Consider the following 27,489-nt stretch of genomic DNA (forward strand, 5'->3'; position numbering starts at 1 on the left):
GTTCGAAGTGGAGCGGTGAATCTGAGCAGCTATACGCTGTGTGTGTGTGTGTGTGTGTGTGTGTGTGTGTGTGTGTGTGTGTGTGTGTGTGTGTGTGTTGAGTGTGCCTGGCCTGCAGAACAGCGCCCCTCCTTTAACTTGTGTGTTGTGTGTGGCCACTCAAGGTATTGCCAGCTACAGACGGACGGACGGACACAGCCAGCCAGCCAGCCACCCACATACCCACGGACATACCTGTCTATTGGGAGCGCTTTCACCGCTCCAAAAATAACTCTGTACACTGTCGATTGTGCTGCCAAACAATGAAATATATATATATGAACAGGTTGTGGGGTCCCTGCTTCATATATCTCTCAACTAAGGGGTCCTTGGCCTGAAAACGTTGAAGACCCCTGTGTTACCATAATGTGGTGATCAATACTATTATCCAGTGAGAGTGGTTTTCTGTGTATAATCCACTCTGCTGTCTAGAAGCACTCCACAAATCATCTTTAACAAAACAATAAATCAAAACAGAGATTTTGTAACCCATTTTTCATCCAGTGCCAATTGTCTAAGCTGTAACCCTGGGCTCTGCTCTCCCTCTATCCACCTGGGGAGAACCCTGAACTGAGCTCATGCTTCCTTCAATGCAGGAATGCGTGTGCAAGCTGCTTCTTGTCACCTGACAGGGGGAGCTTGCCCGTTAGGACCTAGCCAATGGAAGGAACAGGAGGCAGTCTAGAGACCAGGATTACTGCATGTTTTTATGAGGGTACCTAGGGTGACCATATTTTCAGCCACTCAAACCGGAACGCGAACCGCTGTTCCTAAAACCGGGACTCTCAAAGTACTGTGCACGTTACCGTGCACGCACGTGCCCATTCTCTAAAGTTTGTACACGCTCACATACACACCACAGGGTTGCATACAGGCAGTGAGTGATTGACTTCAGAATTCAGACACGCAATTAATTTGTTCATGTTTTCTGATTGTTTAGGTGAGCATGTTTTCATAAAAAGAACATGATAAATGTCTATGCAACCACTGAAAACAGCTACTATTATTTTAATTCTGGCAAAAACTGGGACAATTTTGTAGTGAATGTTGAAAACCGGGACATATTAGTGTTTTAGAGATATTTGTCGGGACACCGGGACACGCAGCTTGAAAACGGGACAGTCCCGGCCAAACCGGGACGTCTGGTCACCCTACCCTAGGGGATAAGGGGAGAACATGCAAACTCCACACAGAAAAGTCCCTTTCGCCAGCCCCACCTAGGATATGGGCACTGATGACGCGTAGGAAAGAACACTTCCCCAGTGTTCACAGCGTCCCGGGCGGGAATCGAACCCGAGACCTTCTAGCTGTGAGACGACATCGCTACAGACTGCGTCACCGTGCCCCGTCATGACTGGCCACTAGATAAAGTTTGGATATATTCCACTTGGTTTCTGGACAGCGTCCAGGCCAACAGTGAGATGTGATAACAGCAGCAGTTGGTATTAATACTGTATAAACACCAAACTAGACGTCATTCCTCTTCTATTATCTACCGTACACAGCTGGAGGAGTGATGGGAATGCTTAACAATAGATGTTCCTCTGCATTTCACTCTGCACTGTGTCTTTGCGCTCTCCTTCTCTCCCTCTCTTGTCTGTTGTTCCAGGGGTGTCAATTGGGTATGGCAGGGGTATGCAGCTGCCATACACGGGGGGGGGGGGGGGGGGGGGAATAAAAGTTACTTTTAAATATAAATCCATGAATGTCTCTTTGTCTATCTGTGCTGGTTATTATGTTGTTAAATTAAATGACAGTAAAATAACTACAAATGCAAAATGTAACAAAATCGTAACTTTAACAAGGTATTATAATTATATTCTCCACACTTGTTGACAAAAGGGTATATTCCCAGGTTCTGCAGGTCACCTGCACAGGTGCAATTCATTATTGTTAATTGTGGCACGTTTACTAACATGCCAAGTTTAGCTGCACTTGAACAACCGTTCCAGGCTGCCATATTCAGCCCAAGAAACCGTAGAAACTAAGGGGGGGGGGGGGGAAATAGAATGTACTTCTTAAAATAAATGGTATCATGTCTTTTGCACGCGCGCCTTCGCGCGCGTGCAAGACACCAGTCATGTTGCCATAACTTAGCTTTTTCTGAACTGACGCCACCGCGTTGTTCCCGTCTGTCTCTCTCTTTCTCTCAGTCTCTTCCTGTCTTTCTACTGGTCTATCTGTATAGTGTCTGCGCTTCCTTTCCTGAATGTCACGCTGTCACCATTTCTGTTCTCTGGCGTTGTTCTTTACTCCATTTCTCTCCCCCCCCCCCCCCCCCCCCCCCCACCTCTCTCTCTTTCTCGCTTGCTTACCTCTCTCTACCTACCTAACCATCAAAAAATGTCCTTCTACCACTTTTTGTGGTCACATGTTCAGATACTGTTTTCTTTCATTTATATGGTAGAAGTGGTAGAAATTGTTGTTTGGCACTCGGCTTCGCCTCGTGCCACAACCCTGAAACAGAGGTAAATCAGCCAACAACCCACTCCCTCTCATGCAAATGGCTTACTCTTTCAACATGAGATGATGCATTCACGTTCAGGAGAGTTTGGACAAGGCAATTCTATTGAATGCTGCCTTCAGGTATGGCATGGAAAAAGAGGGGTCATTTGCATTTCTTTCACCATAGTAAAAACTGCATTTATGGTCTGGAAAGGGCAGTTGTTACAGACAGATAAAAGGGCAGGGGCTCAAGCCCTTCAGGGTTCCCACACATTTTACTAATTCATTTCCAAAACTTTTCCAAAACTTTTCCAGAATATTTAACCCAATTTCCAGGACTATATAACAATAATTCAGCTCAATAACAAGTCGCTTACTCCTATGCACAATGCCCAAAGACAGGTAGCGTATGCCAGTGGTTCTCAACCTTTTCAGGCTGTGACCCCCGAAATAATCATGTTTTAACTGGGGACCCGGGCACCCTGACGAGCACTAAGAGTTGAGGAATTTGTATAACACGTTTCTATTGTGAAAATAGCAGATCTACATGCTCGCGTTGTGAGCATGCATGTAGATTGGCTATTTTCACAATGTCTGCCTCTAATATTTGACAATTTGGCCAATGTTTAATTTGTCATTTCAGAGGCCAATGTTTAATTGGTCATTTGGTTCCAAAGACAATGCATAACTATTTTTTTCCAGGACCTTCCAGGACCCTTGATGAATTCCAAAACTTTTCCGGTACTGGAAAAAATATTTTTCTAATTTCAAAATATTTCCAGGAATTTCATGACAGTGGGAACCCTGCCCCCTTTGATGTCTATGTGTGCACGTGCCTGACGGCTGGGGCCGGCAGGAAAGGAAACACCATAATAACAGACATATACACCGCAGTATGAGCCTGCGTCGGTGGGGTCAGATGGGGGTAAAAGCCCTGACGTGTTGTGTGATCACCCGTCCTCACTTTGCTGCTCTGCTGGAGCTCTGGCTCCATTCATTCTACTCCATTTAACAGCAGCGCCCCGGGGGAAATAACCAGAAACCTGGCTTAGACCTCTGGCTCCCAAAACCTTTTAGCTCCAGACCCAAAAGAGACATTTTTGAGTGTCTCCCCGGGACCTTAGAGCGAGACAGACAGACAGACAGACAGACAGAAGCAGGGGCTGGGGGCATGTTTTTTTTAAAAGCCTCTTGCAATTGACATGAATCCAAAATACACTGTTGATCGTGCTGTCAAACAATGAAGCAAGGAATCTATGAACAGGTTGTGGGGGTCCCTGCTTCATCTCTCTCTCGACTAAGGGGTCCTTGGCCTGAAAACGTTGAAGACCACTGGTGTACAGTATATGACAGGAGAAACAGATGAGAGCGAGAGAGGGAGAGAGAGAGAGAGAGAGAGAGAGAGAGAGAGAGAGAGAGAGAGAGAGAGAGAGAGAGAGAGAGAGAGAGAGAGAGGGAATGGGGGAGGGAAGGAGAGAGACCAAGGGAAGGGTGTCATATTTCCTGCTGATATCTTTAGAGCAGGATATCCCAGGGCTCGCCCGTCTGTCTCTCTCTCTCTCTCTCTCTCTTTCTCTTTCTCTTTCTCTTTCTCTCTCTCTCTCTCTCTCTCTCTCTCTCTCTCTCTCTCTCTCTCTCTCTCTCTCTCTCTCTCTCTCTCTCTCTCTCTCCTCTCCTCTCTCTCTCTCTCTCTCTCTCTCTCTCGTCAGCTGAAAAACAAACGATTCTGCACAGCAGTGGTTCTCAACCTTTTCAGGCCGCGAACCCCAACATAACCACCATATTTTAATCACATTTTAAATGTTCACGTTGCGAGGCGTTGTGAGCATGTAGATCTGCTATCTTCACAGTTTATGCCTAATATTTCAAAATGTGGCCAATGTTTAATTTGTCATTTTAGAGGTATTAAAAAAGTCCTTAAATTGTCACTTTAGAAATGTGCAGATATCCTCGATACACTTAGACTTTATGTTGGTTTGTTTACTGTTGAGTGAAAAAACAATGTTTCACATCTGGGGACCCCCAAAATAATTTGAGGACCCCCCATGGGGGTCCCGACCCATAGGTTGAGAACCACTGCTTCACGACATCATCAACCCGCTGGTTGTGTGTAAAACATCCTCCAAATGTTAGTTATCTGCCTGCATGGAATGACGGACGAGAATTACTCATCTCTGTTGTCAGACAAAAACAATCACGTGCCCTTCACGGGTTTAGGAATGATTCAGTGTGGGATTTTTAGGCCTAGAATTATTGAATGCTTTAACTATTGAAAAATAGCAGATATACAAGCTCACAGCGCGGCACCGAGTGCCGCGCTGCGAGCTTGTAGATCTGCTATTTTTGAAAAAGTCGTGAAAATGTGTGCAAATCTTTGAATATATGTATTTTAAAAGCGAACGGTTGTAACTCAAATTTTGCTTCTGGGTGGTCCCTGGAACTAGATATTTTGAGATTTTGGCCACGGACCCCGTGAAAAGGTTTGAGAACCACTGATATAGTAGTCTCTCAAGAACAGACTAACTGAACTCCAGTTAAGTGAAAAGGACCTTTTCTTTGACGATGGCTGGCCAGATTGCTGACATAGAAGGATTCAAAAGTCACTTATAGAATCGGGTCAAAATTCTAATTTTCACGATTCTTCAAAAATAGCTGATCTACAAGCTCGCAGCGCGGCACTCGGTGCCCCGCTGTGAGCTTGTATATCTGCTATTTTTCAATAGTTAAAGCATAAAATAATGATACACAATAATGTGTACCCGTTCTAAATTTAAGGGCATGGCTCGCGTGTTCTGTTTTTCTGTCCCTTCCAAATAGACCAAATCGCAGCCCATTGCTGTCATGTCATGTGAATGACCTCACTAAACAGAAGCAGGCACTTATTGCCTACAGCCACGAAGGCCTGAAGTGACCCCTGGTCAAGTAAAAAGTGGAAGTGAAACTTTAGAAGGTATGATGTGTCTTCTTAAGTTATTGGTCAAGTTAAGTAAGTATCTAGATTGTTATTTTCATTTGGCGAAATGGAGGCATAGACCATCGACACACATCAGAAACGGCAGACACAGTTACAGTATTTTCTGGACTATAAGGCGCACCTGACTATTAGGCTTGTCACCAGAACCGATACTTCGGTACCAACTCGATGCCAAATGTGACGGTACGGTACGGTACTGACTTTTCTACAAGTACGGTAGTACCGAAGTACCGTTGGTACCGAGATGCCAGATCTGGCCGCTTCTTTTGTGTTGTTTTTGGGCTGTAAATGAGCGGTTATCTGGCAAGCCTCACAGCAGGCAGTCGGAAGACACACGCACAACCCTCACAGCAGGGTCTGATGCTGTGATAACGTTACGTGGACTACCACGCTTTAAGGAGAAAAACAACAACATGCAACATGGCGGCGGTACACGCATCTGCATCGCGTCGTCTCCAACCAGCAGCGACAGCTGCCCCTTGAGAAGAAAAACTAAACAAAAGTCGCGTATAGTACGTTGCATTCGAGGATGAGCAGGGATTAATAGGTGATCGTCAAAAACCTGTATGCCGGCCCGTAACCGTTTCCAGACGAAAGGGGGGGGGGGGGGACACATCCAACTAGCGAAACATCTAAAAGACCGACATCCAGACTTGTACAAAGAATTCAAGGTGAGTGCATTTGAATTCACGTGTTATCATTGTTGTCCATATCTAATAACGTTACTATGGTGAGCCCACACAGTAAATGAGCTGCCTGGCAAAGTAACGTTAAGGTTGTGTCCAGCCTCGTCACGGAGAGCAGCCCCCTTCTGTCCCGCATAAAGTTACATAAAGTTGCAAGGCAGCTCATTTACTGTATCGCCTAACGTAACTCGCCTAACGTAACGTTAAAAATCGCTGGAATAATACATACACGTTATTCTTTGTTTGAGAAGGCTGGCATTGATGTTTGGCCAATGTTCTTCTAGACTTTTTTTACGCTAGGATTGTGTGTGTGTGTGTGTGCGTGCGTGCGTGCGGTTGTAATAATAGTGTGTGTGTGTGTGTGTGTGTGTGTGTGTGTGTGTGTGTGTGTGGACAGTGTGGTTGTAATGGGCTATGATTTGTAATAAATATCACTAAAAATGGTTTCACCACGTCATTAAATGACTGCTTGCACTGAGAGAGAGAGTGTGTGTGTGTGTGTGTGTGTGTGTGTGTGTGTGTGTGTGTGTGTGTGTGTTTTTATGAAAACAGCCTATGCTGTTTTCATATTGTTGCTGTAGTCAGTCACTTAGCTACACCTACTAACTGAAATCTCAATGTTCTTTTCACAGTATCAGCCAGAGGAGGACTTTGACAGGGAGGACAGGCCAGAGCAAAGCCAGCAGCAGCAACACACACACAGCCAACACTTTGATTTTATTAATGATACATTTTTTTAAGGCTACATGCACATTATTTTATTTTAATCATTTAAAGCTACGTGCAACTTCTGTTTAAGCATACAGTATTGTTGTTTGTTGTTCACTTCTAATAAAGGAGTGTATGTTGAACTACATGGGGTTTATTTTATTTTTTTATCGTGGTATCGAAATAGTATCGAGAATCGTGGAATTTCAATGGTATTGGTACCGACTACTAGATTTCTGGTATCGTGACATCCCTGCTGACTATAAGGTGCACTGTCAATGAATGGTCTATTTTCAAACTGTTTTCATATATAAGGCGCACCTGACTATAAGGCGCACATAATAGACGCTTATGCATCCAACAGATGGAGCTGTGCTAAAGGGAATGTCAATGTCAATGAATGATCCATATATAAGGCGCACTGGACTATAAGGCGCACTGTAGTTTTTTGAGAAAATTAAGGCTTTTAAGTGCGCCTTATAGTCCGGAAAATACGGTACTTAACTCATACAGTGCCATCCGGCCACAAGGGGTGCTAGAGTGCCAGAAATGTCTCCATTGACCTTCTTTATAGCTTTCGTCGACCCTCTCCCAACTGGCCTGTGTTTTCACTCCGGTCAATCCTATGGGTGTCCAGAGGAGGAAGCTAGCTGACACGTAGCCAAAATGCTAACCCATTGAGAAGCCCGATCTAAAGCTATTTCAGCCGCAAAAAACTTTCTCGTTGGGTCTGGGGACACAATCCGGAGAAAATCCTGTCTAAAGATGTGATTTATTATTGGAGTGGGCGGCGCGATTCGGCCGTTAGCGCGAATACGGCCCGTGGATGGCCGAGTCTAAGTCCCGGCCAAGGATGGACGTCTAGACCGGGGCTTCGTTGAGGCCTCCGATAAAATAATTCATTTTATTAAATATCCCGGACTAGTTCGGGATAGGCACCCTGGAATACGTCGCGCCGCCTACAATGAACATTTGGTGAACATTGGGGGGGGTCTAAACTTTATTTTAAACCATTTTCAATGGAATAAATCGTCAGAGCATCTAGCGTCTCTCGTTGGTGAGCGCTGGGCGAGCCGGGACCACCACCCACGTTGCTCCAAGCAGCTCGGGGTAAGTAAAATAGCAAATAAAAAATTGTTTTTGATCCCGAATATCCCGAACTAGTTCGGGATAGGCACTAAAAGGGTTAATATGAATAATTCAAGATGGACAGAGACACCGTTATTATACTCTTGTCTCTTGTTTTAAATTAACTGTGTTTAGACATTGATAGATCACACTGTTGCAAGCAATGAAAAATCTTCTTAAATCCATAAAAAATACACATGTTCTTATAAACGTATATAGTATTTATTTAATACCTGCCTGACAAGATAGAACAATAATAAGACGGCTTGCAAGTGCACCATTTTGTATTTAAAAAGAATGGGGCTTGAAGAATTTGGGAAGTGAAAGGCTGCCATCATTTCTGCTGAGTGCTGTCCAAAAAGGTGGCATTTACACAATTCAAGCATTTAGCTGAACCTCTCATCTGGTGTACTGTACAACACTGGTTAAGTGGGGTCCGGGGAACTCCAGAGAATCCTCAGCAAAATGTGTCAATACAGCGTCACAAATATTTTAACCACTTAGTCCATTTGTATGTTGGATATTCAAAAAAACACTATTCATTATCGTTATTCCAACCACTTCCTTTCCCCTCCATCAGGCGCCCTGGCTGGCCAGGGGGAGGCAGTATAGAGACCAGGATTACTACATGTTTTTGTGAGGGTACCTACCCTAGAGAAAACAGGGAGAACATGCAAACTCAAACGCATTTAGACTGGGAACGCATTATTACGTGTTATTTTGTGCTTTAACTATTGAAACATATCAGATATACAAGCTCGAGCTTGTAGATCTGCTATTTTAGAAAAATCTTGAAAAAGTCTGAATATTTCAAATCCTTCTAAGGTTTTTTGAAAAACCTACGTTTCTATGTCAGTGGTGCTCAAACCTTTTCTTGTGAAGGACCCCCAAAAAGATTATGTATTTGGCCACGGACCCCCATCTCAAAATATTTGGCACTCGGCCCCTCCACCTTGGGCCCTGGTAACTCAGTCCCACTCCCCCCCCCCTTGTGACGCCTGTTCAGTCCAATAACAATGCGGTGGCACGCGCCTAATCAACTAATCACATTGGCCCAAGGATTTTCTCTAGATAGCCACAATATAATAATGAGAAGTACTGTGAAGAGGGTGAATGAATTATTCAAGTTACATTTTGTAGGCCTTCCGTTCAACAACACATCCCTTGCTCTTTTTTTTACCTTGCACACACACACATACACAACATTCACACATACACAACAACAACACACACACACAGTTACTAATTATGTCACAATTATTACACAGGCTAATCGCACACATGGAGCAAAAAATAATGATAGAAAAAAATACTAAGGATTTTTTTTTCAACCTTCGACTTTCTCTGGTGGGCGTCGACTTGTGTAATGAAGTCGACTCAGTCGACTTGTCGACTTTCTCGTTAATGCCCTAATTCAAACACCGACGACGATCGAACCCTCCGTGTACTAATGACGGTTTCTCTAATCTCTACTAGGGCATTCATGAATAGTGATTTTTAGTATTCGAATTATTCAACCTCAAAGTATTCGAATAGTCGAATATTCGACAGGACTGTCCAAACTGTCAAATATTAAGTAAGAGGCGAACATTGTGCGAACATTGTGAAAATAGCGTGAGCATGTAGATCCCGAGTCACATTAAATGTAATACCTACAATTCCAAGTGCTTGTCAGGGTGGGGGTCCCCATGTTCAAATATGTTTATTTTGGGTGTCACGGCCTAAAAAGGTTTGAGAACCCCTGGTATAGAGCATTAACAAATTCATCCAAAAGGGGCATTGAAAAAAAAAAAAGGGAATATTCGACTTCGGTGAACAACGTTGAATAGTGACTTTGATATTCGAATATTCGAATATTTGGTGAATGCCCTAATCTCTATCCCTGAGCCACTGCAGCCTCACCATCCAACCAGTCCACACAAGCACAAGTTCAACTCAGGAAAGAGCCTGCTCTAACAACGCGTTGCACCTGTCTGTCCATGATCCCCATGCACTCCCCCCACTCCCCCTCCCTCTCTCAACCATTTGGTTCCATTTGTACACTCTCTGAGTTACATACCCATAAGGGTCCATTTGGTTCCTAACTATCATTTAGCTGGGGACCCCCTGGCACTCCCTCAAGGACCCCTGGTCAAGGACCCCAGGCGTAGAAGGGCTATTTTTTACTTGATTTTGACCAATGTTTGCCCATTCTTTATAGTTTGTTGATTACTTTTGTAATCAGTAGTATTAGTATCTCTCTGTTTTGTGTGTGCATTAAAAAGGGGACCCCCTCACCATCATGCCAACGCACAGGTTGAGAACCACTAATCTAGGTCAGTGGTTCTCAACCTTTTCAGGTCGCGACCCCCAAAATAATCATATTTTAAAGGGGGACTCCTCACCCTGACGAGCACTAAGAGTTGAGCCATTACATTTTGTATAACACGGTTCTATTGTGAAAATGGCTGATCTACATGCTCACAACGCCGCGTTGTGAGCATGTAGATCTGCTATTTTCACAATTTATACCTCTAATATTTGACAATTTGGCCAAAGTTTAATTTGTCACTTTAGAAATGTGCAGATACCCTCTATACACTTAAACTTTATGCTGGTTTGTTTACTGTCGAGTGAGAAAACAATGTTTCACCTTAAGTTAATCATCTGGGGACCCCCCAAAATAATCTGGGGGTCCCGACCCACAGGTTGAGAACCACTGATCTAGGTCACTGTATCACCGTATCTATGACGACCACTCGGAGTACACACAACACCCCCCCCCCCCCCCCCCCCCCGCCCCCAAGAATCAAGTTACATATTATCAACGACACTCCAACAGACACTGCACTGCACGCATCCAGCCGTTTGTCTCCAATACAAAAGAAAAGCATCAACACAACCACCTCTACTGTTCTTTCTACGGTTTCCACCGACTCCATTTCAGCATCCGGGTGCCCAGGGACGTGCAGAGAACGTTAGAGAGGCAGGGGCTGACATTTCTAAAAGGGCCTGTTGGTGAACATTTTGAAAATGGCAGACCTCGGCTATTTTCGGTGCTTGATACCACACTAGACCAACGCATGATCAAGTCGATACTGGAAATATGGCTTAAGGGCATTTCTACACAGACAGACTTTCAACATATGATGCTGCATTCAAGTTCAGGAGAGTTTAGACAAGGCAATTCTCTTGAATGCTGCCTTCAGGTATGGCATGGAAAGAGGGGCATTTGCATTTCTTTCACCATAGTAAAAACTGCATTCATGGTCTGGAGAGGGCACTTTTTACAGACGGATAAAAGGGCAGGGGCTCAAGCCCCCTTTGATGTCTATGTGTGCACGTGCCTGTGGGTGCCAAAGGGCCACACCGATACCACCAATGCCATCAAGTCATGTCATTGTCTAGTCACAGCTTCTTCTTTTTTCTATTAATTGCTTTGCATTACATTTAGAAACATTACACAACTTTCAGTGAAATTAAGTCAATGTTGGCCAAAACTCAGTGGTACTTTATTATTAATCAGCACTTTATAAATGCATTAAAACGCAACGATGCAACTCCGACAGGCACCATGAAGTTGATTGCATTGGATGTCACAATTATTACATAATCGTCTAATCGCAATTATAAAAAAAAAAAGTTAAAAAAAAAGTTAAAAACAAAAAAAACGTAAAAAAAAAAAAAAAAACGTTAAAAAAAAAAAAAAAATTGGGGGGGGAACTATTGTGGCGGAACTATTGTGCCGCAGCGCACGTTTCCGGTCGGACATATTTGACCGGCGGACTATTTTATACAGAGGCAAAATATGAGGGTAATAACGAATACAACTGTATACAGAGGTTTGGAAACGACATCTTGCAAAGGTGACATGGGTGTTTGAATTTTTAAGCTATATTTAGTACATATGTAGTACATCTTGGCCAAGTGGTTTGGTATTTAAGTTAGCGATACATGACCCGGAAGTAGATCACTTACCCTTTTGTAATATAAAGATATAAAAAACAAGCCAAGGTAAGGTATGTTTTGGAAAATTGTGGTCAGTAATGTCAAGTCCACTGTGACTGAGTTTTAGTCAGTTGGGCTAAATGTGTCAAACCGCAATTTACAAATGACATCCCTGTAGTGTCTTGGTCAACGGCACCGTAACGGTAATCACCAATAGGGCTGTCACGATATGACATTTTACATGACGATTAATTGTCACTCAAATAATTGGCGATTAACGATTTAATTGTGTATTTGTCGTTGACAATTACATTTCTGTTTGGCTTTTAGGCTTTGAAGTTGCACATGGCAGATATGACACAAAACCTAAATACACGAAGAAATTACTGACATATTTGACAACGTTCTACTTAAAAAATAACATTGATAGTGGAAATAGCCGATCTACAAGCTCACAACGCGTCGCATAGATCTGCTATTTCCACTATTTCTGACATTTTTCAACATTCACGATTATGACGATTATGACAAAATAATTGCGATAATGTCAAATAATCACGATTAGACGATTATGTCATAATTGTGACAGCCCTAATCACCAACATACTCTTCCAACTGGCTGGACAGTGAGTTCACACACACAGACTGAATTAGATGTGTTTTCAACTCCAAATTAGAGACAAACTGTAACTGAAGTCAGCTTGGATGGGATCCCGTTATTTCCCTGTGTGTCTCATACTGTATATGGCAATTTGTGAGAGGAGAAGTTGAGCAGCAGTGTCTGCATACCAGTCAGTGAGACAGTAAACACACACACGTACGCGCGCACACACACTAGGGCTGTCACGATATGACATTTTACATGATGATTAATTGTCACTCAAATAATTGGCGATTAACGATTTAATTGTGTTTTTGTCGTTGATAATTACATTTCTGTTTGGCTTTTAGGCTTTGAAGTTGCACATGGTAGATATGACACACCTAAATATACAAATACATTACTGACATATTTGACAACTTACTACTTAAAAAATAACATTGATAGTGGAAATAGCCGATCTACAAGCTCACAACGCGTCGCGATGCGACGCGTTGTGAGCTTGTAGATCTGCTATTTCCACTATTTCTGAATTTTTTCAACATTCACGATTATGACGATTATGACAAAATAATTGCGATAATGTCAAATAATCACGATTAGACGATTATGTAATAATTGTGACAGCCCTATCACACTCACACACACACACACACACACACACACACACACACACACACACACACACACACACACACACACACACACACACACACACACACACACACACACACACACACACACACACACACACACACACACCCTTTAAGCAGCCACCTTGACTTTCTCTCATCCATTTTGCCCCTGTTCTGTCAAAGTCAACAACAACAACAACAAAAGCCCTAGATACGGGGGGCCCTATTATGATCCAGGTCTTATGCCTTGACTTCTTTGCCTTTTTTTTACTATTTTGTTTTTGTTTTTTAAACATTTCAAAAAGCTGATATGCAAGTTCACAGCGTGCAGATGTAGATCAGCATTTGAGGTATTTAAAAATGTTTTTCAAAATAGTGAAAAAAAGGTAAAGAAGTTAAGGCATAAGGCATAAGACCTGGATCATAATAGGGCCCGGGGTCTAAAATGTGTTTCAGGCCATGGACCCCTTAGCTGAGAGAGAGAGCTGAAACACAGACCCCCAGGCACTATGCATTGTATTGTGCACGCCTGTGCCTGCAGCCAACCGCTGGAATGACCTGCTGGAGTGAACAAACTCAGAGTCATCAACTCAGTGTCACTGACAATTCAGCATTTAAGTTACAAGGGAGACGAGTGTGTGTCTGGGTATTTTTAGTCTCATGCGGCCTTGATCATGTTCTGGTCAGTTGTAACGGTGGAAACCAGGTGTATGACACATTCATCTAGTACAGGGTGGCGCTCTCAACAGGCTTAAACATGAAGGCCTGAGACGCCCGCTGGCCTACTGGTCCTGGCGCATACCACTTAGGCATTGCCACATAATGCATGGATGCCTGGCGGCGTCGCCAGTTTGATTCCCAATCTGGACGACCTTTGCCACATGTCACTCCCCGTCTTTCCCGGTGAAATCTCGCTCTTTCGAACGACCATCATTTCGACAACGGAGCGTCGGGAGGGTTAGCGACTCACCCCACGGAGGTTAGGGTTAGGGTAAGGGTTGGGTTTGGGTGTCGAAAAGATGACACGTAGAAACAGCGAAACGCTCCCTCTTTCCCCCCATTTCCTGTCAGTCTACTGTCCTATCCAATAAAGGCATAAAGCCCCCAAAAGAATCTTAAAAAGAAAAGAAAAAATGAAGGCCTGGCCCTAACTCGGCTGGCCCAAGGCCCGGTCCGGCCCGACTTAGTAATTGGCATACATTTTAGGCCCTACCCTGCCTGAAAACGTCGGTTCGGGTCGGGTTTGGGAAGAATTTCACAGAGTAAACGTAATTTAAAAAAAAAAAGAAAAAAAAAATACTGTATATATTTTCTTTTTTCATTGAGCCCGAGGCCTGACCCGGCCCGACTAATTAGCATACATTTTAGGCCCTAACCTAAATGTCGGGTCGGGTCGGGTTCGGGCAGAATTTGAGAACTCTAGTCCAGGGATAGGCAACCTTAGGCACGGGTACCAACATTAGATAGATACCTTCATTATCCCACGGGGGAAATTCAGTTGCCCAGAGGCAGCACAGCAGTTTAAGGTTACAAAGAAGTAAGAAAAAGAAAAAGAGTACGGTACTGTAGTGTACAGTCCAAAGAGCAAGCACAAAAAAGAAGAATATAAACATAAAGTGTCGAAAAGCTATTGCAGAAATGAATATATACATAAAGTGACCACGAAGCATTCAACGCTCATAAGTGACACGTCACACACACACACACACACACACACACACACACACACACACACACACACACACACACACACACACACACACACACACACACACACACACACACACACACACACACACACACACACACACACACACACACACAAAAGCTATACTCAAAGCACAACGAACAGTGCCAAAAGAAAAGTGCACATAACAGTCAATGCTAGTCAATGCAACACAAGTATAGTACTCAATTCAACCAACACAACCCAATAGTACAGGGCCAGAAAATAAGTGACCAAAGTCAGTGCAAATAAATCAAGAAATAAATCAAGTGCAAATAAATCCTTTTTTGAGCAATAAAGGGAGCTTAAAAAAAACATTGGCGAAGGGGAGGGTGATCACTGGCACACTGTCATAAGTGTGTGTCTGTTGACCTGGTCCTCAACTTACTTTTGGAAGGTAGGCGGCGTTCCTGATCCTGTCGACCATCTCGGCTCCGTCGGGGTGCGCGGTGGCCACGTGGCTCCACATCCTCTCCCAGGTGCCGCCCTCGATGGGGAAGCCGGCGCGGTTGACGTAGAACGGCGCGCCGCCGTCCTTCTCCTCCTCGTCCCCCGGCGGCGACCTGGGGGGGCGCGTAGCGATGTTAAAACCCCATTTAGGCCTAGAATTATTGAATGCTTTAACCAGTGAAAAATAGCAGATATACAAGCTCACAGCGCGGCACCGAGTGCCGCGCTGCGAGCTTGTAGATCTGCTATTTTTTGAAAAAGTCGTGAAAATGTGTGCAAATCTTTGAATATTATGTATTTTCAAAGCGAACGTTTGTAACTCAAATTTTGCTTCTGGGGGGGTCCCTGGAACTAAATATTTTGAGATGGGGGTCCGTGGCCAAATAAATATCATTTTGGGGGTCCTTCACATGAAAGGGTTTGAGAACCACTGACATAGTAGTCTCTCAAGAACAGAAAGTGAAAAGGACCTTTTCTTTGACGATGGCTGGCCAGATTGCTGACATAGAAACAGGGTTTTTCAAAGAATCTTAGAAGGATTCAAAAGACACTTCAAAAATTCAAATTTTCACGATTTTTCAAAAATAGCAGATCTACAAGCTCGCAGCGCGGCACCGCGCTGACCTTGTATATCTGCTATTTTTCAATAGTTAAAGCATAAAATAATGATACACAATAATGTGTACCCGTTCTAATAATTATTACAACGTTCCGACGTCACATTCGTCAGGCGGTGGTGAATGCTAACCTGGTTGAAATGCTATAACCTGCCGACGCTGGAGAATTCTAACGTTGTGAATGTTAACCCGGTGAGTGCTACTATGCCTAAACCTAACTCTAACCCTTACCCTAGTAAAAATATGCCTAAACCTAACCCTAACCAGGCACATGCACACATAGACATCAAACAGGGCTTGAGCCCCCTGCTCCTTTTATCCATCTGTAAAAAGTGCCCTCTCCAGACCATGAATGGAGTTTTTACTATGGCCTTTCCATGCCATACCTGAAGGCAGCATTCAAGAGAATTGCCTTGTCCAAACTCTCCTGAACTCGAATGCAGCATCTCAAGTTGTTGAAATCAAGAAATGTGTAGAAATCAAGCATCAAAAAGCATCGACCTCCAAGCTCACAACGCGTCGAGCTGCAAGCTTGGAGGTCTGCTATTTTCGATGTTTTCACCAAAAGGCCCTTTTAGAAAATGTAGCCCCTGCCTCTTGGAAACGCACATGAGTTCTGGACAAACCCCGCCCATGGAAGCTTTTGATTGGCTGAACCGGAGCTAGGGAGCGCTCCTTTTTGTTCGCTTGGACTGCGCGGAGGTGCGACCACCTAAACCTAAACCCTAACCCTAACCCTAATCCTAACCTCAGTAGAACTATGCCTAAACCTAACCTTAACCCCAACCTCAGTAAAAACTAACGCTGGTGAGAAACTAACCTGCCGACGGGGATGAAAACTAACGGCTCCGCCCAGAACTCATGTGCGATTCCAAATTGCGCGCGTCCCGGACCCCAACCCCTTGGTCAGACTAATGGGACATCGGAATATCGAGAGATTTTACCGACCTGGGGCCGTTGTTGGGCGGAGGGGACGTCGGGGACAGGCTCTCGTCCCCCCCCCTCCTCCCCCCGCCCCCCCCGGCGCCGCAGCGGCTCAGCAGGCAGTGGGAGCTGGAGCTCTTGGAGCGGCCGTGCCGGCTCAACTTCGCCGACGAGGAGGTCCCGCCGGCGGTGGCGCGGCTCGGGGAGTTGGGTCCGGTCATCGTTGTCTGGACCACCAGTCCGCCGGCCCCCGGGGCGCGACGACCACCAAAGCTAGAAGAAGAGGAGGAGGAGGAGGAGGAGGAAGAGAGAGAGAGAGAGAGAGAGAGAGAGAGAGAGAGAGAGAGAGAGGGGGCAGGCGGTCTTCAGGGGTGTAAAGTAACTAAAAGTATATGTACCCAAGTACTGCAGTGGTGTCAGTTCAGAAAAAGCTAAGGTATGGCAACATGACTGGTGTCTTGCACGCGCAGACACCAGTCATGTTGCCATACCTTAGCAACAGGCATGATATATTTTTATTTTAAGAAGTACATAATATATAATTATATATACCTATAATATAATTATAATACCTTGTAAAAGTGACCATTCTGTAAAATGTATTTATTATTTTACTGTAATTTACCAACATAATAACCTGCACAGATAGACAAAGAGAAATTCATGGATTCATATTTAGAACTAACTTTTATCTTCCCCCCTGGACCCAGGGTATGGCAGCTGCATACCCCTGCCATACCCAATTGAAGTACTGAAGTACTGTACTTGAGTACATTTTGAGGTACTTTTACTTTAGTGGAGTATTTCCAGTTTTTAATACTTTCACTTCTACTCCACTACATCTCAGGGTCAAATGTCGTACTTTTACTCCACTACAATTATTTGAAAACTCGTGTTACTAGTTACTTTGCAGAGACCCATTATTATTATCACGAAACATACATTGACCACTTCAGCCATATATCAATTGAATTTTGTCCATTTGAAAAGAGACGATCTACGAGGTCACAATGCGTCAAAAGATGTTTGTACATTGGAAAACTTGAAATGAAACATTCTGCATAATGAGTAGCCTACTTTTACTTTCGGTAGCCTACTACATTTTGATGACAGCACTTTTGTAATTTCACTCCAGTGGTCTACATTTTGAATTCCAGGCTTTTACTTTTAACAGAGACACTTTTACTTAAAGGCCCGCTGACACGCGACAAAATTATAATATGATACAGTAGGTCTCGTGGTCTCTCTGAAAACGGTCTGAAATAGTCTGAAACTCATGTCACAGTGTAGTAGTTCCGGTGATTTGGCAGGGGCTCATGGCCCAATCATTAAAAATAGATGAATCCACAAAACTAGCGTCATTTGTATTGTTGACCTATTTCTACCAAATAGACCAACTTTCGTTCAACTTTGACCCCTCTGTCACATGGTACTATTTTTTGTGTCCAGTATCACTACGCCGCTGCAACATATTTCCCCGAAACAAGGTGCTTTGCAGTCAGCTGATCAGAACGAAACCTCGCTCTATATGGTAGAAATAGGCCAACAATACAAATGACGCTAGTTTTTTGGATTAATCTATGTTCAATGATTGGGCCACGCCAAATGGCCCCCACCCCATTGGAACTACTTAATATTCAGCTAAAACTGACCAGAACTCTGACCACGGGACTCTGGTAATCAATTAATACATTTTTAACCACTGTTTTAATGGCAAGTATTTCACACAGCTTTATGTCAAAAATAGGTGAACTAACACTTTAAGTAAAACATTTGAGTACTTTTTCCACCACTGACCTCCTTCAGATGCTCCTTGTGCAGTGGATCAGTACATGTTGATCTGGAAACACAACGGTCCTCTTCCCAGGGAGGAGGCAGACCAGCAGAAGCTGCCTCGGTGTACGGATAAGGAATCAACGCTTTGAAATAGCACGACAACACATTCTGTTACAGCATCATCAAAGCTTAGCGCTTCAATAGGAAAGTGGATTATATTTCAAAAATCCCACCCCGGTCGGAGTTGAGTGATGCCTTTTTAGGCTGCTCAACAGCGCCAATTGCAGGTAGGGTCACCCAGCGGTATTGCAGCTGTTGAGGCTGTACTCAAAAGGACAGACACACACACTTGGTTCAAATGCTGGAGCGGAAGGCAGCGCTCAAAAAAAAGCTGGCAATGCGCTGCAGCAGCAGCAGCTAGAATAATTAAACCCGTGCTGGTCCTTGGAAGGAGAAGCTATAATCCAGCAGCACCGGTCCTCCTGTCCTCTCGTCCCCCCGGGGGTTTAGCAGAATAGATCAGAAAGCGAGAGGAGAGGGCAACAGACTACTGTCCGTTAGACTTAGGATACTGCTCTGCTCTGTGGTTCAAAGGCAACTTGACGTGGGGAAAAGGCAAGTGATGTTCTTCACGCAGTCAGTCAGTGTCGTTCGTTCCTACCGTTCAACCGTTGGCCGTTTAACGGCTAGTTAGTGTGAGGGTTTTAGTGACACACACACACCATACATTAAGTTCACCCTGCTCTCTCTCTCTCTTTCTCTCTCAGTCTCTCTAGATGTCTCTCTCTCAGCGGCAACACCACACTGCGGGGGCCGCTGCCTCCCCCCTCCTACCCCTCCCCTTCCTCCTCCCACCAGCGACCACCAAACACAGCCCCGAAGATCCGCCGAGCTACAAAGCATTCCAGTGTCTCTGCTCCTGCGGCAGCCTTCTTAGCCTACATGATGATGATGATACATATGGCGGTGCCTCCGCATCAACTGTCTCTTTCATGTTGATTAAAAACCAAAGTGATCATTAATCCATGCTGATCGCTGCTCGCGGGTCAGGGTGAAATCGATCCGCTCTCTCCAGTCACTACAATGTTATTCTCTGTTGGTGATGTTGTGTGGAGGTGGGACGTTCGCGAACGAATCGAGTCTTTTGAACGGCTCTTTTGAAATGAACGATGGGATCCGGTTCGCAGTAGGGAGCCGTTCCTTTCTAAATGAACAGTTGTGGAAAAACTGTACAAACATTCTTTACTTATGTAAAAGTATCGATGCTGCAATGTAGAACTACTCTGCCTCAAGTTTGGAATTAAAATGTACTTGGGTAAAAGTAAAAGTAGGCCTAGTCTACTATTGCACTTAGAGTAGGCCTACCAATGGTAGAAAGTAGACCTACTCATTATGCAAAATGTCCCATTTCACAACTTTTCCCATGGAGAATATGTTGGGAAAAAATAATAATAATAATAGCATTCGAAAATAGCAGATCTACGCGACGCATTGTGAGCTTGTAGATCGGCTATTTTCAAATGGCAGAAATGTAGGCCTATATATGGCCGAAATGTATATAGGGTTATATGTAGCGATTTGTATAATCAAAATCTACAAAGTGATAAGTAGTCTATTAGTTAAACTAAAATGATCGGCTCTTTGAAAGGAACGGATCCCAGAGATCCGGCTCACTTCAAAGAGCCATAAATCCCATCTCTAATGTTGTGAATGTGATCCCGCCGCCAGGGCGGGTGCCGACGTTGGGCGGCCGCCGGTGATTGGTCGAGCCAACAAAGAAGGGCGGGCACGAGGAGCGTTCACGCCTTATATGGAAGCGGTGCTGCCGCGCCATTGGTCGCTTTGGGTCAACGGAGGCGTCAACAAGTGAAGGTCTGCAACAAATAGTAGGCTTTTTTTTCACCTCCTAATGGAATTATACATCTATATTGTTGCACATCCGTTACAGTATCAACATATTGAAATATAATTTAGAATATAATGTAATACTTGTGTTATCACACGGCAAAATAGCCTACAGCATAGGAAGACAGCGTGGTTTGTTCATAAAACAAACACAAAGTTGGATCCACAGTTTGTCCTAATTATGGCTCATAACAAATATTATAGGCTACAACTAGTTTCACAATTTCTGCCTCTAATATTTTACAATTTGGCCAATGTTTAAATGTAATTTTGTCATTTTAGAGGTAGCCTACTAAAAAGTCCTTAAATTGTCACTTAAAAAATGTGCAGCCAGATACCCTCTAACTTTATGGTGGTTTGTTTACTGTTGAGTGAGAAAACAGTGTTGCACTTTAAGTTAATCATCTGGGGACCCCCCAAATTAATTTGGAGAACCGGGGGGGGGGGGGCGGGTCCCGACCCACAGGTTGAGAACCAGGGGGGGTCTACAAGTGATTGAATGAGCAGGTAGGGGAGGTTGGTGCCTTGCTCAAGGATTCATCCACAGGAACCACGAGATGGAGACGCGTGCTGCAGAGATGATGACGAGAGAATAGAACCTCTGACAAAACTTTTGGTTAAATTGGCTTCATCCTGTTTTATTTGTAGGTCAGGAAAACAATATTAGACCATTTGCAAGAGTTTAACAAAAGTTTTACAGGAGTTTCACTGCAACTTTTGTATAGGCCTATATGTTGTCGCATACATGGCCGCTGTGTCGCAAGACAAATTTCAGTGTGAACTGTCAATAAAGTAGACCTACTATATCAACTTGTATGAAAGTTACCACTAATCAGAAATATAGGACAATCACCAATGATAGGTTCAACTAAGTAAAATCTATTGCTGCGATAACTCATTTAGCCTCTGTAACTTTTTGGATGTGAGCAAAGTAGCGTAAGCTACATTAGAATGCTTACATTAGAATGCTATGGGCTACTGAATCAACCCCATTAGAAGGATACTAAAATCATGTTTGCTTCAGAAACAGAGGTTTAGTGGGTGAAATTTATGCTTAAGTTTGTGAAGACAATTAACCTGCCTATTTTACTAAAACACAGACATTCACAATCAATCATTTATGCTATGTAATAACATCATCTATGATGGGACATCAGTTGTCCAATCCCTGCTGTGACGTGTATTCTTTGGAATGCCTTCTGCACTTAGCAGGCTTACTGCGCACCCTGGTGGACAAAACGCTCTTTACACCCATAAAACCTGGAGCTAAAAGATGGAGATAGGCTACACCTAGTGATATAATTAGTAGCCCAAGTCTGCACAAAATGTTGTACTGAATATTGTATTGAACAGTGTAGTTTCACTGTACATATTGACCCAAGGACCCGTTATCCTGTTAAGAGACATGACGCAGGGGCCCCCACTACACATTGTATAAAATTGTGTTTCATATTAAACCTTTTCATAGATTTCATAGGTAGATCCATAGACTTACTTGCATTAAGCCCGTATCATAGTCGGGTCCATACACCGCGGTGTAGTCTTTTCGAGTCTTTTTGAGTCATGAAACTACAACGTTACATCATTCCTCACGGTGGAGAGCTTTACACCGTGAGTCCCAACACATCTCTCTGTTTTTACTATCAGACAGGCAGCCTCTACACCCCGTCCTGCACTTATTTTCTGACTTGAGGTGGAAAGCTTTCCACCTCAAATTTGCGGTGGATGTCTCCACCGTAGACTCCGATACGGGCTTTAGCCTTCCAGACATTCAACCACATAAAACTGTCAATAATTAGCAAACTTGACCTTTCACTCTGTCCTTGGTCTGCTCCCATTTCTGAGACAGGGTGATAAGTGATAATGTGCCTAAAAAGGTTGCCCGAGAATAATAGGCCAACATCACTTCCTGAAAATAGCATGCCTACAGTATGAGCTCACAACTGTTCACGATACACTCATACAAAGCATTGTGAATCAGCAGGTTTTTTTTTTTGCTGCGACACCATTGTGTGATGAACCATTTAACAATACATTTCAATTCAAGTATTTCTACATGATACTTTTAAAGTTAAAAAAGTATACCTTCTACAAAATGAGTTCCTCCCATCTTAAATTACACCCTTACACTACTAATATATAAAGACATCACATATATATACCGTATATATTATAAAAAGATAATATACCTTTGAGTTATGTGGAAATAATAATAAATAAAAAAAGAGGATTGATTTTTTTTTTTTTTGTATTGTAAAGTACACTGTGATGATGTCATCACAACAACATTGTATGACAAAGTACAGGTGCTAATATGTGGTCAAGTTCTGAGAACAAAATAGAGTCAGGAATCATTCTTAGCATGGTTTATTAAAACAGGCCTGCATGGGTTAGCAACAAATGTTATGCAACAACTGGACAGAGACGTTTAAATCAAGGGTCTTCAACGTGTTCAGGCCAAGGACCCCTTAGTTGAGAGAGAGATGAAGCAGGGACCCCCACAACCTGTTCATAGATTCCACATAGTTTCATCATTTGAAAGCACGATCGTCAGTGTATTTTGGATTCATGTCAATTTGTGTTTTCAGATATTTAACCACTTGAACCGTCAATAGGCCTACTTAATAAACTTTCACTATGTACTTAGTCTGCTCTTTTTCCCCTCTACACCAAAGCTCTTTGCCAAAAATAGCTGATCTACAAGCTCACAACGCCTCGCAGCGCGAGTTCTCAGAATATGACACTAGGGTTCAAGTGGAAATATAAAAAAGGAGAAAAAAGGTTTCCATCACACAAAGATTTGGAGGACCCCCTGTAGTAACTCTGAGGTCCCGGTCACCCTGTTGAAGACCCCCGACCTACTGCAAAGACCCTCACATTCCATGACCTTTAACTGGGTCACGTAAACATCCCATGCAATTAGCTGGACAATGGACTTCCTAAACAAGTTAACAAGTAATCAATAGACTAATCACTAAGAAAACAACCAACAGTTTCAACCCTACTCCACATTAGGGCATTCACCAAATATTCGAATATCAAAGTCACTATTCGACGTTGTTCACCGAAGTCGAATATTCGCTTATTTTTTATTTTATTTTATTGTTTTCTCTTTAAAAAAATGTGTAGTTTATAAAGCTTGGCTAGATACGAAGTCATAAGAATGAGTTGTAAATGCCCCTGGTGGATGAATTTGTTAACGCTCTATACCAGGGGTTCTCAAACCTGACAAGCACTTGGAATTGTACGCATTACATTTAATGTGACTCGGTTCCACAGATAAATATTGTGAAAATAGCAGATGAGGCGTTGTGAGCATGTAGATCTGCTATTTTCACAATGTTCGAATTCTAGAAATGGCTATTCGTGAATGCCCTACTCCACATACCAGCTTGTGTCTCAGAGGAGTGTTGCAGTGTGCCTCATGCCACTGCCTGACAGGCTTGTCCACAAGGAGGATTCTTCATTGTAGACCAAGTCGGTGACCCTGTGGACAAACCATTCAGCTTATTATCATAAAATTGGCAATTGCAAAACACGGGATAAATGTTAATGATGCAGGACTGGTCCATCTCAGCCATCACATCTACCATTCAAATCTTCACATTTGAAGTCATCTCGGCTGGAAGCTCAGGGGCTCAGAATGTATTCTCGTCACAGAAAGACATGCAAGTCCTGCATCATTTGCACTATATGGGAAGCCTACACAATACGGGCCTAAGGAGAATAGGATAACCTTTTAATGTTCTAAACCAGGGGTTTTCAAAGTGGGTGACAGGGCACCCTGGGGTGCCGTGACAGCAGTCCAGGGGTGCGACGAGATCATTTGATGATATTTGGAATTTATTTGGAAACTTGAAAAAATATTATTTAGTATAATTTTAAACTTGAAGTACAAAGTTATTTTCAGTCAGTTCTAACCAAAATGGCTATTATGTCAACATTTTCCTTGCAACATAATCACTAAAATATTGTCACTGTCGGGCAGAAACCTTGTATCTCCAAGTTTCAAATGTGTACGTCTTTTGACCTGCTTCATCATACAAGACCTTCGCACAAAACTAGTGAAAACAGCCGATCTACAAGCACACAACGCCTCGTTGTGTGCTTGTAGATCTGCTGTTTTCACTAGTTTAGTACATTTTATAGATGATAAATACAAAACGAATGGTTTTAGACATACAAGGTTTCCACCCGACAACGACGATATGCTATAAATAGGCTATAAGGTGCTGGGAGTGAGAATTATAATGTAATTATAATGCCTCGGATTAAAAAAAAATATTTATGGGGTGCCCTGAGACCAAAACGTTTGGGAACCCTTGTTCTAAACATAATTGTGCAGAATAACTTCATCAAAGTAATCAATAGACTAATCACAAAAAATAATCAATCAACCCTACTCCACATACCAGCTTGTGTCTGAGTTGTAAATGCCCCTGGTGGATGAATTTGTTAACGCTCTATACCAGGGGTTCTCAAACCTTTTTAGGCCGTGACCCCCAAAATAAACATATTTGAACTGGGGACCCCCACCCTGACAAGCACTTGGAATTGTGCGTATTACATTTAATGTGACTCGGTTCCACAGATAAATATTGTGAAAATAGCAGATCTACATGCTCACAACGCCTCGCGTTGCGAGGCGTTGTGAGCATGTAGATCTGCTATTTTCACAATGTTCGCCTCTTGCTTGATTGATTGAAGACTTTATTAGAAGTTTGCATAGGAAAAGGTACAGTTTCATGACGGTACAGTTCACTGGTACAAGGTCTACTAAAAGGAGATCCATGAAAAGACTAAGCTCATTTCCACAGGAAACCATTTAAGTATCTCATATATGCTTACTTAATATTTGACAGTTTGGCCAGTCCTGTCGAATATTCCACTATTCGAACACTTTGAGGTCGAATAATTCGAATTCTAGAAATGGCTATTCGTGAATGCCCTACTCCACATACCAGCTTGTGTCTCAGAGGAGTGTTGCAGTGTGCCTCATGCCACTGCCTGGCAGGCTTGTCCACAAGGAGGATTCTTCATTGTAGACCAAGTCGGTGACCCTGTGGACAAACCATTCAGCTTATTCTCATAAAATTGGCAATTGCAAAAAAACACGGGATAAATGTTAACGATGCAGGACCGGTCCATCTCAGCCATCACATCTAACATTCAAATCTTCACATTTGAAGTCATCTCGGCTGGAAGCTCAGGGGCTCAGAATGTTTTCTCGTCACAGAAAGACACGCAAGTCCTGCATCATTTGCACTATATGGGAAGCCTACACAATACGGGCCTAAGGAGAATAGGATAACCTTTTAATGTTCTAAACCAGGGGTTTTCAAAGTGGGTGACGGGGCACCCTGGGGTGCCGTGACGGCAGTCCAGGGGTGCGACGAGATCATTTGATGATATTTGGAATTTATTTGGACACTTGAAAAAATATTATTTAGTATAATTTTAAACTTGAAGTACAAAGTTATTTTCAGTCAGTTCCAACCAAAATGGCTATTATTTCAACATTTTCCTTGCAACATAATCACTAAAATATCATCACTGTCGGGCAGAAACCTTGCATCTCCAAGTTTCAAATGTGTACGTCTTTTGACCTGCTTCATCATACAAGACCTTCGCACAAAACTAGTGAAAACAGCCGATCTACAAGCACACAACGCCTCGAATATTCGCTTATTTTATTTTATTGTTTTCTCTTTAAAAAATGTGTAGTTTATAAAGCTTGGCTAGATACGAAGTCATAAGAATGAGTTGTAAATGCCCCTGGTGGATGAATTTGTTAACGCTCTATACCAGGGGTTCTCAAACCTTTTTAGGCCGTGACCCCCAAAATAAACATATTTGAACAGCTTACTTAATATTGGACAGTTTGGCCAGTCCTGTCGAATATTCCACTATTCGAACACTTTGAGGTCGAATAATTCGAATTCTAGAAATGGCTATTCGTGAATGCCCTACTCCACATACCAGCTTGTGTCTCAGAGGAGTGTTGCAGTGTGCCTCATGCCACTGCCTGGCAGGCTTGTCCACAAGGAGTATTCTTCATTGTAGACCAAGTCGGTGACCCTGTGGACAAACCATTCAGCTTATTATCATAAAATTGGCAATTGCAAAACACGGGATAAATGTTAACGATGCAGGACCGGTCCATCTCAGCCATCACATCTAACATTCAAATCTTCACATTTGAAGTCATCTCGGCTGGAAGCTCAGGGGCTCAGAATGTGTTCTCGTCACAGAAAGACACGCAAGTCCTGCATCATTTGCACTATATGGGAAGCCTACACAATACGGGCCTAAGGAGAATAGGATAACCTTTTAATGTTCTAAACCAGGGGTTTTCAAAGTGGGTGACAGGGCACCCTGGGGTGCCGTGACAGCAGTCCAGGGGTGCGACGAGATCATTTGATGATATTTGGAATTTATTTGGACACTTGAAAAAATATTATTTAGTATAATTTTAAACTTGAAGTACAAAGTTATTTTCAGTCAGTTCCAACCAAAATGGCTATTATTTCAACATTTTCCTTGCAACATAATCACTAAAATATCGTCACTGTCGGGCAGAAACCTTGCATCTCCAAGTTTCAAATGTGTACGTCTTTTGACCTGCTTCATCATACAAGACCTTCGCACAAAACTAGTGAAATCAGCCGATCTACAAGCACACAACGCCTCGAATATTCGCTTATTTTTTATTTTATTTTATTGTTTTCTCTTTAAAAAATGTGTAGTTTATAAAGCTTGGCTAGATACGAAGTCATAAGAATGAGTTGTAAATGCCCCTGGTGGATGAATTTGTTAACGCTCTATACCAGGGGTTCTCAAACCTTTTTAGGCCGTGACCCCCAAAATAAACATATTTGAACAGCTTACTTAATATTGGACAGTTTGGCCAGTCCTGTCGAATATTCCACTATTCGAACACTTTGAGGT

General features: G+C 43.1%; 1 protein-coding gene and 1 long non-coding RNA gene across 3 annotated transcripts in view; both read right to left on the bottom strand.

Moving 5' to 3' along the window:
- Positions 1 to 17,081, bottom strand: part of vash2 (vasohibin 2) — a gene marked incomplete at its 5' end in the record, with an annotated part of 81,087 nt that extends 64,006 nt beyond the window's left edge. The window contains 2 exons of one of the 2 annotated variants that reach the window (XM_080744393.1): positions 15,258 to 15,432; positions 16,912 to 17,081. In XM_080744393.1, the coding sequence (XP_080600519.1) occupies positions 15,258 to 15,432; positions 16,912 to 17,081 (345 nt within the window). Of the gene's footprint in view, positions 1 to 15,257; positions 15,433 to 16,884 lie in introns of both variants that reach the window. The other variant, XM_080744392.1, reaches the window with a different exon arrangement.
- A 5,844-nt stretch (positions 17,082 to 22,925) lies between these two features.
- On the bottom strand, positions 22,926 to 26,843 carry LOC308300542. Its single transcript, XR_013962834.1, has 3 exons — positions 26,521 to 26,843; positions 25,503 to 25,601; positions 22,926 to 24,028 (listed from the first exon to the last, which is right to left on the bottom strand). It is a non-coding gene; the product is annotated as an uncharacterized lncRNA (long non-coding RNA).
- Positions 26,844 to 27,489: the final 646 nt, after the last annotated feature.

Source organism: Nannobrachium achirus, assembly GCF_963921795.1.
Source record: "Nannobrachium achirus genome assembly, chromosome: 16".
Taxonomy (NCBI): Eukaryota; Metazoa; Chordata; class Actinopteri; order Myctophiformes; family Myctophidae; genus Nannobrachium; species Nannobrachium achirus.